The following is a 16,343-nucleotide window of genomic DNA, read 5'->3' on the forward strand; positions in this document are numbered from 1 at the left end:
CGGGAACTGAATAGCAAAAACTAAAGAGGGCGAAGGATTGAAAGAGGCGGGCTACTGTTACTGTCGAGGTTTAGGGTTTTGCTTGTGCTTGTCTTCCAATTTGCCCTGTAAGAAGGTGAGGAAGAAGTAGAGTAGGCGCGAGAGCGAGGGAGGGCGACGCTGGCGACGAGCCGCTATGCCCGTTTGTTTCTCCTGTCCCCAGTGTTTTTTTTCAACTTGTTAGTGCGCGTGCCCGGCCGATTGAATAACCCTTGCTCGGGATCTGCAGTTCGGCCCAGGCTAGCCCTAGTGGCCCAGTTTAAGTTTTAATGGGCCAAAAAAAGAAACATAGCTTGATTTAATTAATAAATATCCAGTTCTTTAAATTTGTCTTCATTTTGATTTTAGTCCATCAATTTCAATTTATAAGTTTTAGTCCCTCAAGGCAAAATGGTCCAAATTTTCATTAGATTATAGAGACCAGTATTTTAAATAAAAAACTTTGAGAGATCAAAACCTATTATTTAAAACTTGATGGGCTAAAACCAAAATAGAATAAATTTGATGAATGAAAGTTTGTATTACTTTAATTTTCTTTTTTTTTGGGCCAGCTCATGATTCAATAATTAGACTAGACTATATCGCCCATGTTTAAATCCAACCATTTATTCATCATGGGTGGCCCAAAAAAGAACCGTTTATCCATGGGGGTAAGGGGGGGGCCATTTATCCATGGCTCGAAGAATGAGAGGGGGCCATGCTCCCGCAAAATATAAAGCAGCTTACGCAACTACATAATAGTATGATTTGATATAATTTTATACTAAGTTACTCTATAATTTATAATTATATACCAGCCTCCGGACTAATATAATATCCTGTTTGATTTTTTATTTTGGTCTTAATATAAGACCCCAATTCACTATCTCTCTCTCATAGTATATATTTTTTTTTCAATCACCCCTCTATAATGAGTCTAGTCAATACACTTATTATAAGATATTTTAGGAAAGACAACACCTATTTAGAACAAATAACAACTCAACTTACTTCCTTAATCTCTCAAATTATCAACTGTTCTTATAATTAAGACCGGAAGTAGTATTATTTTTATTCCCGAGAATTTGACTGATCTATTTTTAAAAATAAATCATCAACACACGGATGCTTTAACATAAAACTAATAATTGGAAATTAATCAATGATTTGAATCATCGGTATCAATCATTTTATCTTAAATTGTGCTAACATCTATCTTTTAAATTTATTTATCATCATGTGATCTTTCAATTTTATTTTTTTGCTCTTTCGTTTACTTTATTTCAATAAAGCCAATCAATTAATTTTATCTCTAGAATACTCGTAACCGCATTTTACTTTTATTGACAAATTCAACTAGTTGCTGGCTGCTATATGATAAATAAATCTAACTAGACTGGACACTGCGTCATCGCACTAGATTTTCCAGCCTTTTTTCCGAAAAGAAACGAAATGGACACAGAATTGATGTTACACCGTACTCATCGAGGAAATAAAAATTGGACATGAAAGAAAATTGTCCATCATTTTTCCTGTACTCTGAACTTTCTTCTGCAACCATTCTAGATCGTCTATACAAATTCAATCCCCATTAATTAATTAGAAAACTAATGAATCGATAAGCATACAAACTACATGGAAGAATTTCTTCAAGGGGTCCCCTGCGACCCATTTGGTGGTGGCTTAGTTTGGGTCATTTCTCACCGGAAAAAGAATCGCTACATACATTCCAACAGTGTGAATTTTCAAAGCTTTCAACACCAGTCCCTAAAGAGCAAACACACTGGCACTAAATTAAACTCACCAAATTGTGGCCGTAGAAGAAGCCCTTTCATAAGGAAGATTTGGAGAAGAAGCGGGTAAAATTAGTGTTCTTTGTCACGTCTAGACTCTTCCTTGTCTCCCCGGTTTCTAGGCTTTGATGGGTTTACCTTGGCATGTGTAGAACGTTCTGATTGAGAAAACAGAATCAAATATGCATCAGGACAGTAACCACCGTCAGACCCAGAGCTAAAAATGCAACGCCCTTCCAGGATGATAGGAATGAAGACCATCGGAGGAACTTTACAGCCCCAGCAATAACCAGACAAGCCCAAGAGGTTACAACCTGCTCCCAAGTCCCAGCGTAAATGCGATAGTTATGCAAACTTAAGCATACTGAATGTAAGATAAGGATAATTAAGAAATAGGATCATGAGCTAGACGTCTTGAGAGGGTATTACCAGAAGAGACTTTAGTGGTCTGCCAATATTTTGCAGCTCTTGATCAGGAAAGGTATCCTCAGCTATATGTCTGTCTAACAATGCATCCTGAGGTGCCCAGGGCAGAACAAGCAAAATGAATGAGACGGCAAAGCACTCGCACACCAGGAATGAGGGAAGAGAAGTATGCAACAAAACGAGAGGAACAAGTCCACAAGTTGAGACGGTCATTTGACGTGCACAAAAAAATTTAGCTCAATTTCAACACGCACCTTAGCCACAAATATATCTCGACACCACTGCGCAACAGCTTCCTCTGTTTCAGGCATTTCCTTCATTAAATGCCGTTTGATATGCACATGCACCTGCCAGGTGAAAATTGGGAACTTTGTTTGGCTTAATGAGAATATGCAAAGCGTCCTTAATATCACAATTAATTATAAATATGGTGGGAGAGGAAAGGAGAGGGCAGGGGGAATTTAGACTCTAAAACCCAGGTTTGATGGCTTTACCACTGAAGGTTGCCCCTTGAAGAGTCTTAGCATTGTAGGAGCTGATGAACTTTTAGGGATAGCCACCGTCACATCATAAATGACAGGAACAAATGAGCGCATATGACTTACTGCGGAAACAAAACCCTGAGAGCAAGATAATAGAATAAATAATTATCTGCAAGCCACAAAGAAGAGCAGTGAAGCCCTAGCACGCTGGTGCCAAACTTACAGTTAGTCAGACTGCATATATCGCTTGTTTAGATTTAGAACAAAGAAGTAAGCAACAATCCACCGGAATACTATAGAGAAAATAAGACCCCACGGTTGGGATGATGGGGGATAAGAGAAGATAACTGTTTGAAATTCACCTTTGTTCGAGGAATCAAAACATTTCTAGGAACAGGCAATCCTGATGAGGTTGCATATTCCTGAGCAGCTAATAGCTTTGCCTGTGTGAAACGAGTTCCTTCAACAAAGAGAGCCAACCAAAAGGGAAGAGGGAAATCCCTAAGGAGTTCAAGACCTGACTGCATATACATCTCAAGATTCAATTGGCATTCAAAAACATAATTAACAAAGGCATACACGCAAAAGAGAAAGAACTATCACAACAATTTTAATATCTTGGTGCATAGGTATGATTTATGAGCAAGTCTACATTAAAAAGTACAATTATTAATATTTTAGTAACAAATACCTTTAATGTGCTTTCATCCTTGGCCCAACTTCTCTCTAGAAAAAGATATTCAGAGAACCACATGGACCAGCCAATGACCTATAAGTAGAAATTAGCAGTTATATCAAAATTGAAGGTATAAATGAGATGTCATATGGAGAAATTGCTAATGCTTTATATTTTGAAGCATGAATGGTTTGAAATAATTCCAACTAATGAGAAACCCTTTTTATTTTTTGGGTTTCTTCCAGCTTAAAAAATGAATTCAGAATGGTTGTAATAAACCAAAAGGTCAAATAAAAGAATGATTATACAATTATCATTCTGGAGACATGAACATAAGTCCAATGTATAAGAGAATTCAGGGTGTTGAAGTCATCAGATATGCAAGGTCACAGTAACTAGCATTTAGTTTGTGTGCCCGTGAGTGTGTGTAGAGTAAATCCTTCAAACATATATAACATAACGCAAACCTGGATAAGATTCAATCCAGAATTTCTAAAACTCATCTAGTGTCGCCAAAACAGTCAAAAAATTTATTGGGCTATCCAGCAAATCTCATCTTACAATAGTTCCACGTTAACCCTCACTATATTCTCCCAATACTTGCCCTACAGGATCAATCACTGCCCACACATCCTTTTGCGGGATGGTTAGTCAACATGGCCTACTCATGAACATTTTAATCATTTGATCTTGCAACCCTAAACCTAAAGGAAGTAGACATTCGAGCATATTAATAAGTCGCCATTAAAGTAAAGGATGTAGAGAGTGTTGCGTTTGGATAACACGTTTGGAGCCAAAAGGACTTTGTTCGTGTTTGGTTTCAGTCTAACAAAAATAGAAATAAATATTAACAGAGGAAAGAGGATAGAAAAAAGGAAGAAAAGGGTGAGGAACAGCAAAGAAAAATAGAAGAGGAAGAACTGGGGAAGAAGACCAAAAATCATAACTTTTTACTCCCTCATCTATGAAAAGCTAACCTAGCCATCAAGGTTTTATATAGAGTGCAAGAGATAACTGCTGCTAAGATAAAAAGGATAATTATGATCTTCGCAGAAGGATAATATAAGGCTTAAAAAAGCTAATTAAAACCCCACGAAAAGATAATTAAATTCAAAATAGAGCCAATTAACCCAGAAGCTTTAGTGAGTGATTGCTCTTTGATAAATTCAATATAATCTCCAAAAGACCATTTGATAAACCAGACCAGCAAACAGACCATGCCACTAATAACCAATCCTTATTAAAACACCAATTCTCTATTGCTTCGTTTCATACTTTGATATCAGTTTTATCTAACACCTAGAATTAAATGGTTAAACCATAACCAGTAAATGACAAGAACCTTCCATCTTGTCATTTGAAAACCGTGAAAAACATGTGACAACAAAGCATACCGGAAGACGTTTTGAAGATTTCTTCATCACAGCCAGAGTGCTGCCAAGGCAACCTGAACGCTGTTAAATAATGACATTCAAAAATCAATCATCAGTTAAAGTACAAAAATCAAACCAGATAGGTCACTAGACACAACATGCGAACCAAATAGCATATATGCATATTGGTCAGAAGCCACTACCCATCTCTACACAATAAATGCATTTGAAGAGGAGCTAATTTAATAATTTACTAGCATGTAGATATGAAAAGATCATACGAGATAAGGCATTCACCTCAGCTAAAACCCATCCAACAAGCCAATCAATATCACTTTTGTGATTGGATATGACAAGCGCATGTTCTTTACCTGGAAAATCCACATCAGAATCATATTCTTTAGATGCAAACAATTTATTGGCACTTAAGTGTTTTCTTTTTCACTACAAAACAAATTCTTGCACGCATAAGTAAAAACTAGTACAGGCACCTCTGGGGATGGGGGTGATACCTTGCATCACATGCATGGGTCAACAAGAGACTTACCCATTAAATGAAATGTTTCTCGATCTGTAAATAGTTGGACCTGAAGACATGCCGGACAAGTCATTAAATTGCAGATCAGATATCACGTCTTTTACATTCAAAAATCCTTTTCTTTGTCAAAATCAGGTTTTCAAAATTGCAACAAACTTTGAAATGGTTAGATTGTTCCTTAAATTTCATAAATCAAGAATAAAAGAATATCCATTAGCCGCCTAGACAATTCAGCTTCCATTTAAGGAAACTAACTGCAAGGAGCACCAAAATGAAAAGTTCCTAAATCTTTCCATGGCCCAAATATTTGGGTCTAACTGCTAAACTAACAAAAAGACCTAAATTGCCACACAATATTCAAGAATCGGCCACAAGCTATAATGTTTTATTTTTTGTATTGGTGCTGATCAGGTGCAAATGTGATTGACTCACTAAATATTCACAACAATTCCAATGCCATGTCTGGAATACAGACTAACACAAAACAAAAGCAAAAGCACAGGGCAGGAATCTAACTGGTGAACTGACAGTTAAACTTTTCAGCATCAGAGTCGAGAGTGAAAACTGCTTAAATACCTTAACTCCAGCCCACCAATCTATCAGCCATATGAGTTCCAGCCACAACAATTCTGCGACTAGCCTATTGATCCGTCTATACAAATTCTTTGACACAGGCCGTATAAGTACATAGCATATTGCCTGAAGCAAAGGAAATCAATAGGTCAAATTGATTATACACTGAAAAGAACTAAAAATCTTTCTTACATCTTTTTCACTCTTTGGTTAGCATTTTGATTTAAATTCTCTAAAAATATGTAAACCTTTATTCAAGCAAGAGAAAAATTAGAATATTATCTTTGTGCATCTAGTTTACGTTCATTGTGAACAGAGTGATGAAATTGTCATCTAACACTTCCAGTTCACCATTAGAAATTTCTACCCATTCATGCAATGAGTTTTAAGAAAATTCAGAGAGTTCCCTTATGCTCTAAGTAAATGAAAATCAAGCAAGTGAATGTAAGACCTCCCTTCAGGAGTTACTGTGCAGGCCGATACCAATTTGATGCAATGATTCCACTGTATTAACCTATCCCTTCATGTTATGCATCACCAGACATTCGATTGATATTGGCACAATAAACCTAGATACCGGGGTCAGCCTCAAATGCATATTACTTCACAGTTAGATTGAATCCGAATTTTATCATCCATATTCAATTCTGCATTTAAGGTGGGTACATAGATAGATATATGTAAAGAAAGAGTGCGAGAAAGAGACAGTCTTCTAATTTATGTATATGCTTAGTGATGCTAACTACAATATAATATGTGTTACAGGTTGGTTAATCAAAGCAGAAAATGCTGAGGACCTAGGAATATGGCAAGGATTTGCAAGGATTCCTGGCATTGTGCATTTAAACGGTGAAGGCTCATAAAGCAGCAGAGCACCGTTTTGATAAGCAGCATTTCCTCGGTCTATAATGGACTCTGTCTGCAGCTATGGATGGTAATTAAGATTGAGGTGTTACGACACCGAGTCCAATTCGGGTGAGTAGATAATAGTGGGCAAAATCTTTCACCAGCTAAGTCTAAGATGAGCAATGGCTATGAACGTTTTGAGGTACACAATCTAAGAACAGTGGATAATCTTGCACTAACCCAACGTATTGAAAGTTCCAACTAGAGTTTAACTCTCCGGTCTCATCCTTTTGCACGTTGGTAACAGAGGAAAAGTTGCAGAGCATGAAATACGTTTTTTCGTCAGTGCTCTCCAGCAGCCAATAAACTACGGTCTAAAGAAGTGGGGAGGATAACACAGGGAATGGTTTTTGCGTATACCAGCGGAGGAGATGAAAAGGGTATAGGAGCAAAGAGAGGTCTGGTGATAAATGAAGTATAACCACATATAGATTTACACGCAACCCCGATGGCTACTCCTGGAAAACAAACCTCCGTGATTCAGATAAAAGCATTTGTACCCTTCGAGAAGTCACTACAAAGTACAAATACTCGAATAGCAGACCGATCAAGTTAAGCTCGTACTACAGCTAAAACGAAAAACATCGTGATCGGCCAAGATAACATAAATAAAGCAAGTTAACACTGTAGAAGTTTACCCAGGCAAAAATAATAATAAAGCAAATGGAAAGGCGGAAACCAGTTAACCCCCGTGGGGGGGGGGGTTCAAAATAAAATCAAATTATTAATATGAATGAATGCGAAGATTCGGAAAATCACGAGGGTTAACCTGAATGAGATTAACAACGAGGCCGGAGGCAAAGAAAAGCAGACCCAATGGCACGATGACAGCTGCAGCCGCAGCCATGGCCACACACACACGCACCCTCCGTTTTCCGACAGAAAGAATGAGAGATTCAGAAAAAGGAAAGGAGCACAGCGAGCGATAGAGAAAGAAATAGAGATGCAGGAGCAATTAAATATGGATTAAGGTGAGAATGGCTGAACATCGAAGTTGCGTGCCTTGGGTGACATTGATAATTGATCTATATGTCTCCCTCTTTCACTGCGCGAGTATGAAATTAAATTATGAACTCTAGCCCATAGCAGCCTGTGTTCACCACTTCAGGGAAACGGAGACACTGCGCTTTTCCGATTAGGGCTTTCTTTATTTCCTTTATCAGAAAGAAAAATAACTGTCTGCTTTTTGCTTCGCCCCAGTTTATTTAATTTTTTGAGTAAATCTTTTTGAAAAGAAATCAGCAAACTGTGTTTTTTTTAGCACTATTTTGATTTTACTTCAATTTTATTTAATTCTATTAACAGCGTATATAATTATTTAATACTGAAGTCCTTGTAAATATAATTAAATAATTAATGCTATTGATGCGAATTAAATTTAAAAAAAAAAAGCAACTGTCAACACATACAGTTTGACCGGAAGGAACTCTGGTTTATATCATAATTATGCAGTGTTGAATGAAATACTACCTAAGATCCACCCAATGAATGCAGTGTATTATAATACAAAGGATCATAGCGTGATATATTTATAAGTTGAGCGATATAATCTGCTTTTTCAATATATTAGCTCTGATACTTAATATTACATCTGATTCTTAATATAAAACCTTGTTTAATTTTGATTTTGGTCCTAAATATAAAATTCTAATCACTTTGTCTTTCATATTTATGTATTTTTTCAAGATAGTCCTTATAATAATGGTAGTTTAAGCCAATACACTTGATTAGTAAGGATATTTTAGGAAAAACAACATCTATTTATTACAAATAATTAACTTAACTTATTTCCTTAATTTTCTCAAATTAGTCAACTAGCTTTTATAATTAGGACCGGCGGTAGCATAAGAACTAGTTAAAAATTAAATTTAATTTTAAATATAAAATATCAACTTATTTTGTCTCTTGAATTTCTAATTCATTATTTAAAGTATTCTAATTAATTACACATATCAATAAGTCTCGATTGAGGAGTAGTAATAATTAAAAGTAACACTTTAGTAAAATCAAATCATATTTGTTATAAATAAATAACTTAACTGATTTTTTAAATTTATTTAAATTAGTTAAATAATTTTTACATTAAAGACGGGAGTGATATATTATAGTTTGAAGGTCATAAAAAATATTATAGTAAATAGATTTGAACTTATACCTTGTCTAGTATAATGGAAGAGTTTTTGATGGACGTGGAAGTAGAAGTGAAATTGGAAATGGAAGTGGGTTCTAAAACATGTTTTGGTATGAGAGTGGAAGTGGGGTATAATTTTTAATTAAAATATATATTTATATTGTAAAAATACTAAAATACCCTCAATAGGAGGAAAAAAAAATCCCCCCCGTCACGACCATCCACTCGCGCATCACCACCGGTGTTCACTGGAAAGAAATCGTCCATTGCTGGTGATAGTTCATCAACCATTAAACAATTAATCCAAACTCAATCATCAATCCAATAAATATATAAATCAAATCCAAATACAAATATCAGCCATCAACACACAAAAATTTCTGATCACTGTCATTCATTATTCGTCTTCACCCAAAACAGCGATGCCCCAAGACCGCTGTCAACCTCCGGCAGCCATGGAGGATGATTACAAGAAACTGAACCCCATAAACAAGAAATCAAACCAAATCAAGCAATAGAAAAGGAAATCAGATACTAGAATAAAAAATAGTCTTCTTCTTCCTTGCGCTTTCCAATTCAACCAACGAAGATAATGATAAAATTTTTCCACGATCCAAGCTGAACTTGAACCAGAAACAACAATTTCCAGACCTCCGCAACTAGATCTAACTTTCCACAAGATCTAATTTCAACCCAAGCAAGAAAAAAAAATCCCGCCAATGAATGTCGTCACCTATCCGAGAATGAAATTGAAATCGAAGTACTTGGAAGTTTCTTCTCATTGCATCCTTCTCTGATTTAAAATCAAAATCAAAGCACTTGGAAGCTTGGAGGTTGCCGCGAATGAGCACCGTTACCGTCGCGAATAAGCATCGTTACCGTCATAGGTGAAGGTCGTAGCCACCGCGAGTGAATGTTGTTACCTCACCATTGCCGTCACGGATGAAGGTTGTCGCCAGGGAACCTTGAAAGTGGAATCTCAAAGGTTGTTCGACTGAAAGCTTCAAGGGTAAAAAGGGAAAATAAAATGGGTTCCATGGAAGTGTAGTCAGTTCCCCGGGCTGGGCATGGAACTGAGTTCCATCATTTTTTATGGAAGTGGGTTCCTTGAAGAAGTGGGTTCCACGGTACCAAGCAAGCAAAAATCATGATTCCACTTCCACTTCCAATTCTTCAGACTCAGTTCCAGCACACCAAACGGGGCATTAGAAGTTTCGTTCAATTTTTTCGGTGCCGGGGCTGGGACGGATCAAGTTATACAGGAAATTCGCGTCCGCTCGTTGCTGGGTCCACCTGCGATGTGAAAGTCAGCTTCTGAGCGTGATCATCCTCGTTGGGCCAGTGTCGTTTTATTACTCGAAAACGAAACAGCCGGCAAACAAAAATGCACAGGTGGCTGGCAAATTTTCTCCCATGTGTTTCTCTCGGACCACCCATTGTTCACATCCGTTGGCTTCTGCGTATTCGTGGTTTGGCATGCTGATTTGAAAGACAGTAAGATTAGTTTCTTTCACTGGATTGAATCTCATTGATAATTTTGTTGGTTTTTGCTTTGTAAATAGAAAATTTGGGGAGTGTTTGAATAAAAACAAAATTATAGTTTTAAAAATATTTTTATGATATACAAAATAAATATATAAAAAGAATTATCTCAATTTGAAAAAAAAATTGTTCTAAAAAATGCTTTTGGGTTATGCAAATAGCAGATGTGAGTGTTGTCAATCCATCTGTCCAACGTTATCGGGCAGCTCCTTTCTTTTATCGTTTGGGTATCCTGCATAATCCTGACACGGTGACACCCGTGTTAGGATTTCATTAATGTATTATGATTGATTAATTGTGATGTTGAATAGATTACACAGGGTAGCCGATTTGCATCAATCACCATAGGTTTGGAATGGACCTCATCCATTATAATCCGGACCGTGATCATGTTGTTGATGATACTACGTGCAGTATTTAAAATAATAATTCGTTTGATTTTTATTTTGGTCATAAGTATAAAATTTTAATCCATTTTATTTATTATATTAATTTTTTTAGTAGTCCATATAATAATAATAGTTATAATCAACACACTTAATTAGTAAAGATGTTTTAAGAAATAAAACACCTATTTATTACAAATAACCAACGTAACTGATTTTTTTAATGCATTCAAATTAGTTAACTAACTATTGTATTAATGATTGGAGATAATATATATATGTATGCATATATACATACGTAATGTGAATTGGATTTTCTCCTATCACTTACTAGATGAAGAGAATTCATACTATCTCTGATCCTTAATATAAGATCTCATTTGACTTTTATTTTGACCATAAATATAAGATCCCAATCCTTTTTGTCTCTTATATTTGTTAATTTTTCCAAGATAGTCCTTATAATAGTGATAATTCTAGCCAACAAACTTGATTAGCTAGGATATTTTAGGAAAGACAACACCTATTTATTACAAATAATTAATTTAACTTATTTCCTTAATTTACTCAAATTAATCAACTAACTTTTATATTTAAGATCAAGAGTAGTATAACCCAAGTACTAAAGTTTATTTGGAAAGTAAGTTTATATTGTTTATATTAACTGAGATAGAACTACTCTCACATATTTATTTTATATTTTATAAATCATGATTAAAAAACTGTTTTTAAATGATCATATTGCCGCTCTAAACAAGTCTTATTCTTTGAGTCTCCTTCCATCTCCCGCCAAATTTTATCTTCTCTTCTTACTGGCATCCTCTGTAAACCTGAAGTCTGTTTTCCCTAGTTTTCCAATCAGATATACCTGAAATGGAATTCACACATCCGTTTTTAATAATGGGTTTGGCCAGGTATGATGAACAAGTGATGACCTGGAGTGGGATATACGTAATAAAGACAACATCATTAAAGATAAAAATGATTAAAAATGAGTTTAGAACGAGTTAAAAACTTAAGAATTAAGTTATACTAAGTCAAAAATTAAAAGAATCGAGTTTTAAGTAAGTTACAGTCTTTATTTTTAACGAATCAAATATTCAAGAATTAAAAATTAAATTTTCTATTTAAATGAAATATAATTGATTGAGTATCAATAAAAAGAATTCTGGCAAAAAGAAAAAAGAGAATACAATTAAATTAAAAAATATATAATTATCAATAAGTCTCAATAACAGCTTAAACAGTTTGTAATGGCAAGTTTATACGTAAAAAATGATAACTTTTAACTTATTATTGGGATTTATTGATAGTTATTTTTTTATTGGGATTTTATCGTAAATTTTCAAAAAAAAAGAATAACAAAAAATTGCAAAAAAAAATTGAAAATAAAAAAATTATAATTTACGATATTAGTATGGCCGTTTACAATAATTAATAAGTAAATGATAATAATTTTTATAAATAAATTCCTAGGAAACTGGAAAAGTCTATTATTCATCTAAAATAATCAAATCTGCGTTCCCTTCTCCGCCTCCACACCTCGCATTTGCAATGAGCCTCTCACTCCTCACACTCGATCCCTTGATTGGTTCCACCTCTCTCAGGGCCAGCGAAATACACCGCAGGCCTCCTATTCCTCGCCGGGGCATTGTCCTTTGCTCTGCGAAGCCCCTGGTGTCCGCTCCCAGCGCGGCTGATTCTTCTTCCATTGTTGATGGGCTGAGTCGAATCGGGTCCCTCAGTCAGGTATCCGGTGTTTTGGGTAGCCAGTGGGGCGATGAGGGTAAAGGTAAGCTCGTGGATATCCTTGCCCACCACTTCGATATCGTTGCTCGTTGTCAGGTAATGAACACATTTTGCTGCGCTGTTGTTTTTTTCCCTTTCAAGAAAGATATTTGGTTGGATGAAACTTGAGTGGTTATTCCCAAAATTTATTTGAGGTGGATTCTGCTCAAGTCTTAGATGCTAGCTGAAGGGAGACTGGGTTCCGCCCCAGTCCTTAGAAAGTCTTGACTTTTAGTAAATGACTCTGTTTGTATGATGGCTTTAACCAGGACCGTAGAGTCATTCTCAACCTCTAGCTTTTTCTTAATCCATTGCTTGTAACAGAGCAGCGGTTCGTTAGAGCAATGCCACAACTCTGCCGTAATCACCTTGCATGAATCGATATTGTACAGAAGCCGCTCTTCCGCTTACCATCACTATTTCTGATTTTCTGATTAAACCACCACATTCAGATTGTTATCCTGACAGTTGACTTTCCAAGTTCAATTTGCCCAATCCTTCTTTCAGGATAGTCCACTAAGCTCTGCGTGCTGGGCCATTATCTCTCAAGATTCATCTCTTCCTCTATTCTGCTCTTTTCCGCAATGAAACTTTTAGTTTTTAGAACTGTCCTGTAAGGTAGCCGGAAGGTATCATCGAATATTGCCTTAGACAACTCTTTGAGTTACCATCCAATTATGCTCGTAGTTTTAGAATGACCAATCTAACACGATAGACTAGAAAAGCAAGGTTTTAGAAGAGTGAAAAAAATAAAACAAAAGATGAGATCTCACACAATTGGAGCAAACACTCAAATTATTTAATTAACCTCAAATCTCTCTCAACTAACTTGTTGTGTGCCGCATTGTAGCAATTTAATCTATGACCATGCGACATTGTATGGAAAAATTTCTTGTTTTGCTTGTCCTCTTCAACCATCATTTAGGCACCAATAATCTTCCTAATCATCGTTAAGAGGTAAATAATTATAATTCTAAGAAGAAAATCCCTGCATGTGAGTTTTAAACTTCAAGTTTAGGTGCCAATCTACCCTTTATGGATTGATTCCTTTAAGTTTGGGGTTTGGATATGTTGTTTAACTTGCAAGTCATATTCCCCATAATGTTTCTGGTTATTTGCATTAATTACTCCAATTACCCTTCAGCCTATGTTGTGAAGACCTGGCCACCCTCATTATTTTTATCATCAAGAGACCTTAAATTAGTAGGACGTAGGACAGTGAACATATTGATTGATTAACCTTCTTGTTAAGTGGTGGGGTATTCTTGCTAACTTCTTTTAGCCACTTTCATACCCTCTTGTTTATTATGCTTTTTTGTAGAATTAAATTGCAAGTTATATTCCCTTGATGATATGTGATCATTAATTCATTGTACATCATCAGGGTGGAGCCAACGCTGGGCATACCATTTATAATGCTGAAGGAAAAAAATTTGGTCTTCATCTTGTTCCTTCTGGTATACTTAACGAGGATACATTGTGTGTTATTGGGAATGGGGTTGTAGTGCACCTCCCACAGTTTTTTAAAGAAATTGATGGCTTAGAATCCAATGGGGTCTCCTGCAAGGGAAGAATACTGATATCTGATCGTGCTCACTTGTTGTTTGATTTTCACCAAGTAATTGATGGACTAAGAGAGGCTGAGCTCGCTAAATCTTTTATTGGAACTACCAAGAGAGGCATTGGACCCTGTTATTCTAGCAAGGTTATCCGTAATGGCATTAGAGTAAGTGATTTGAAGTATATGGATACTTTTCCTCAGAAGCTTGATCTTTTGTTATCAGATGCGGCATTAAGGTTCAAAGATTTTAACTGTAGCCCGGACGTTCTCAGGGAAGAAGTTGAAAGGTACAAGAGATATGCTGAGAGATTGGAACCCTTCATTGCCGATACTGTACATTTCATGAATGAAGCTATAGGACAAAAGAAGAAGATTCTTGTTGAAGGGGGTCAGGCAACAATGTTGGACATAGATTTTGGAACTTATCCCTTTGTAACTTCATCCAGTCCATCAGCAGGTGGGATTTGTACTGGTCTAGGTATTGCTCCAAGAGTTATTGGTGATCTGATTGGTGTGGTACGTGATTATTTGGATTGTTTTGTTTCATTGTAGTTGTCGATGATCTAATCTGACTTTATATTAATTAATAATTCAATCAATGAGAAACATATGCATATCCATTCTGTTTTTGCTGCTTATTTCCAAAGCTTCTTTTACCTGAAGAATTTTCTGGTGTTTTCTGTTTTATATATCCAGTTTTAAGAACTCTTAACAAGACCCGGCCAAATAGTATTATCAAAGTGCACGTACAGAGCTTTATTAGGATGGAGACAATATTTTCTTAATATTATTTTACTTTGCAGGTCAAATCGTACACTACAAGGGTTGGTTCTGGTCCTTTTCCCACTGAAATCTTGGGTCAGGAGGGTGATCTCCTTAGATTTGCTGGGCAGGAGTTTGGCACAACTACTGGTCGTCCTAGACGCTGTGGTTGGCTTGATGTAGTTGCATTAAGATATTGCTGTCAGATCAATGGGTTTTCATCACTCAATCTCACCAAACTGGATGTTTTGTCAGATTTTGCTGAAATTAAATTGGGTGTGTCTTATAAACACGTTGATGGTACACAGATCAAGTCATTCCCTTCAGATCTCCGTCTTCTAGACCAATTGAAGGTAAACTTTCATTAACGTCAATGAAATCAGTTGCATGAGAATTCTGTGATGTCAAAGTAATTTTTATATGAATTTTGTATGTTGCAGGTGGAGTATGAGGTACTTCCAGGGTGGAAGTGTGATGTTTCTTCCATCAGAAACTATGCTGAACTTCCAAGAGCTGCACGCCAGTATGTGGAAAGAATAGAAGAACTTCTTGGCGTGCCAATTCACTACATTGGTGTTGGACCCGGGCGTGATGCTCTGATTTATAAATAAGTTGGTCATAATTTCTCGCCAATTTCCTATATGACTTCCATGTGCCTATAGCCACAAGAACAAGACAAAGCTTTTGGCAGTAGACTTGCAACTACTTATTTCAGCTAACTTTGGAAGATTTGGACGAGAACTAGCATGAAGTAAGGATCATCTGCTTCATGTATTTATTATGTTGTCCATCAGCAATAACACTTGGACTTGTATGTTAGAACTTTCTGGTTTGGGTAGCAATTGTATGTTGTGGATGGAGTATAAGTACCTTCAGTGATATTTTTTCCACCAGAAACTAGTGCTTCGAGCTTCAAAGAGCTGCACGCCATTTTGTGGAAAGGATTGAAGAACTTGCTGCTGTACCCATTCATTACATTGATGTTGGGCCTTTATGTGGTGCCTTCATTTTTAAATAAGTTGAAAGCACTTTCTACCCAAATTTCCATGTTCCTATAGCCAAGGGCAAAAGGAAGGCTTCTGGTTGTAACATTTCAATTATTTTTGACATCCACATAATTCTGAAGTGTGTAATATTTTTGTTTCTCTGAATTCTTGAGTGTAACATCATTTAAATACTACAAACTGCATTCCATCTCAAGACTTAAATATCTGTTAATTACTAAATAGTACTTTTCGTCTTGTGTGTGTGTGTGTGTGTGTGTGTGAACATAATTTTTAGGGGACAGACGCAGAGAGAGAGCGGGGGGGGGGGGGGGAGAGAGAACCTATAAAGAGAAAGCTCTAATTGTGGAGGCAATTTGTTGGCGCAGCCTTGTTTGATGTTTC

At 36.2% G+C, this 16,343-nt stretch overlaps 2 protein-coding genes across 2 annotated transcripts; one reads left to right on the plus strand and one right to left on the minus strand.

The window, feature by feature from the left end:
- Positions 1-1,553: 1,553 nt before the first annotated feature.
- On the minus strand, positions 1,554-7,899 carry LOC114731436 (1-acyl-sn-glycerol-3-phosphate acyltransferase 2-like). Its single transcript, XM_028918602.1, has 11 exons — positions 7,555-7,899; positions 5,883-6,005; positions 5,316-5,355; positions 5,066-5,139; positions 4,790-4,849; positions 3,411-3,488; positions 3,082-3,240; positions 2,732-2,857; positions 2,492-2,584; positions 2,241-2,327; positions 1,554-2,125 (listed from the first exon to the last, which is right to left on the minus strand). Exons 1-11 carry the CDS (start codon positions 7,630-7,632, stop codon positions 1,988-1,990), a joined length of 1,056 nt encoding a protein of 351 aa, XP_028774435.1. The 5' UTR covers positions 7,633-7,899; the 3' UTR covers positions 1,554-1,987.
- A 4,485-nt stretch (positions 7,900-12,384) lies between these two features.
- LOC114731435 (adenylosuccinate synthetase 2, chloroplastic-like) lies at positions 12,385-16,055 on the plus strand. The gene is made up of 4 exons (XM_028918601.1): positions 12,385-12,689; positions 14,017-14,709; positions 14,997-15,308; positions 15,396-16,055. The coding sequence occupies exons 1-4, from the start codon at positions 12,399-12,401 to the stop codon at positions 15,564-15,566; spliced, it is 1,467 nt and encodes a 488-aa protein (XP_028774434.1). The 5' UTR covers positions 12,385-12,398; the 3' UTR covers positions 15,567-16,055.
- Positions 16,056-16,343: the final 288 nt, after the last annotated feature.

The sequence above is a fragment of the Neltuma alba genome, unplaced genomic scaffold (assembly GCF_004799145.2).
Source record: "Neltuma alba isolate B1F8T4 unplaced genomic scaffold, ASM479914v2 tig00012833_pilon, whole genome shotgun sequence".
Lineage (NCBI taxonomy): Eukaryota > Viridiplantae > Streptophyta > Magnoliopsida > Fabales > Fabaceae > Neltuma > Neltuma alba.

What these genes read in the sequence shown, in the direction of transcription:
- LOC114731435 (XM_028918601.1), top strand. Translation starts at nt 12,399, where the DNA reads ATGAGCCTCTCACTCCTCACACTCGATCCCTTGATTGGTTCCACCTCT. An exon ending in ATATCGTTGCTCGTTGTCAG is followed by an intron (nt 12,690 to 14,016) that starts GTAATGAACACA and finishes GTACATCATCAG; the next exon opens with GGTGGAGCCAACGCTGGGCA. An exon ending in TTGGTGATCTGATTGGTGTG is followed by an intron (nt 14,710 to 14,996) that starts GTACGTGATTAT and finishes TTTACTTTGCAG; the next exon opens with GTCAAATCGTACACTACAAG.
- LOC114731436 (XM_028918602.1), bottom strand. Translation starts at nt 7,632, where the DNA reads ATGGCTGCGGCTGCAGCTGTCATCGTGCCATTGGGTCTGCTTTTCTTT. An exon ending in AATCTTCAAAACGTCTTCCG is followed by an intron (nt 3,489 to 4,789) that starts GTATGCTTTGTT and finishes TTCTACTTATAG; the next exon opens with GTCATTGGCTGGTCCATGTG. An exon ending in GACCACTAAAGTCTCTTCTG is followed by an intron (nt 2,126 to 2,240) that starts GTAATACCCTCT and finishes ACTTGGGAGCAG; the next exon opens with GTTGTAACCTCTTGGGCTTG.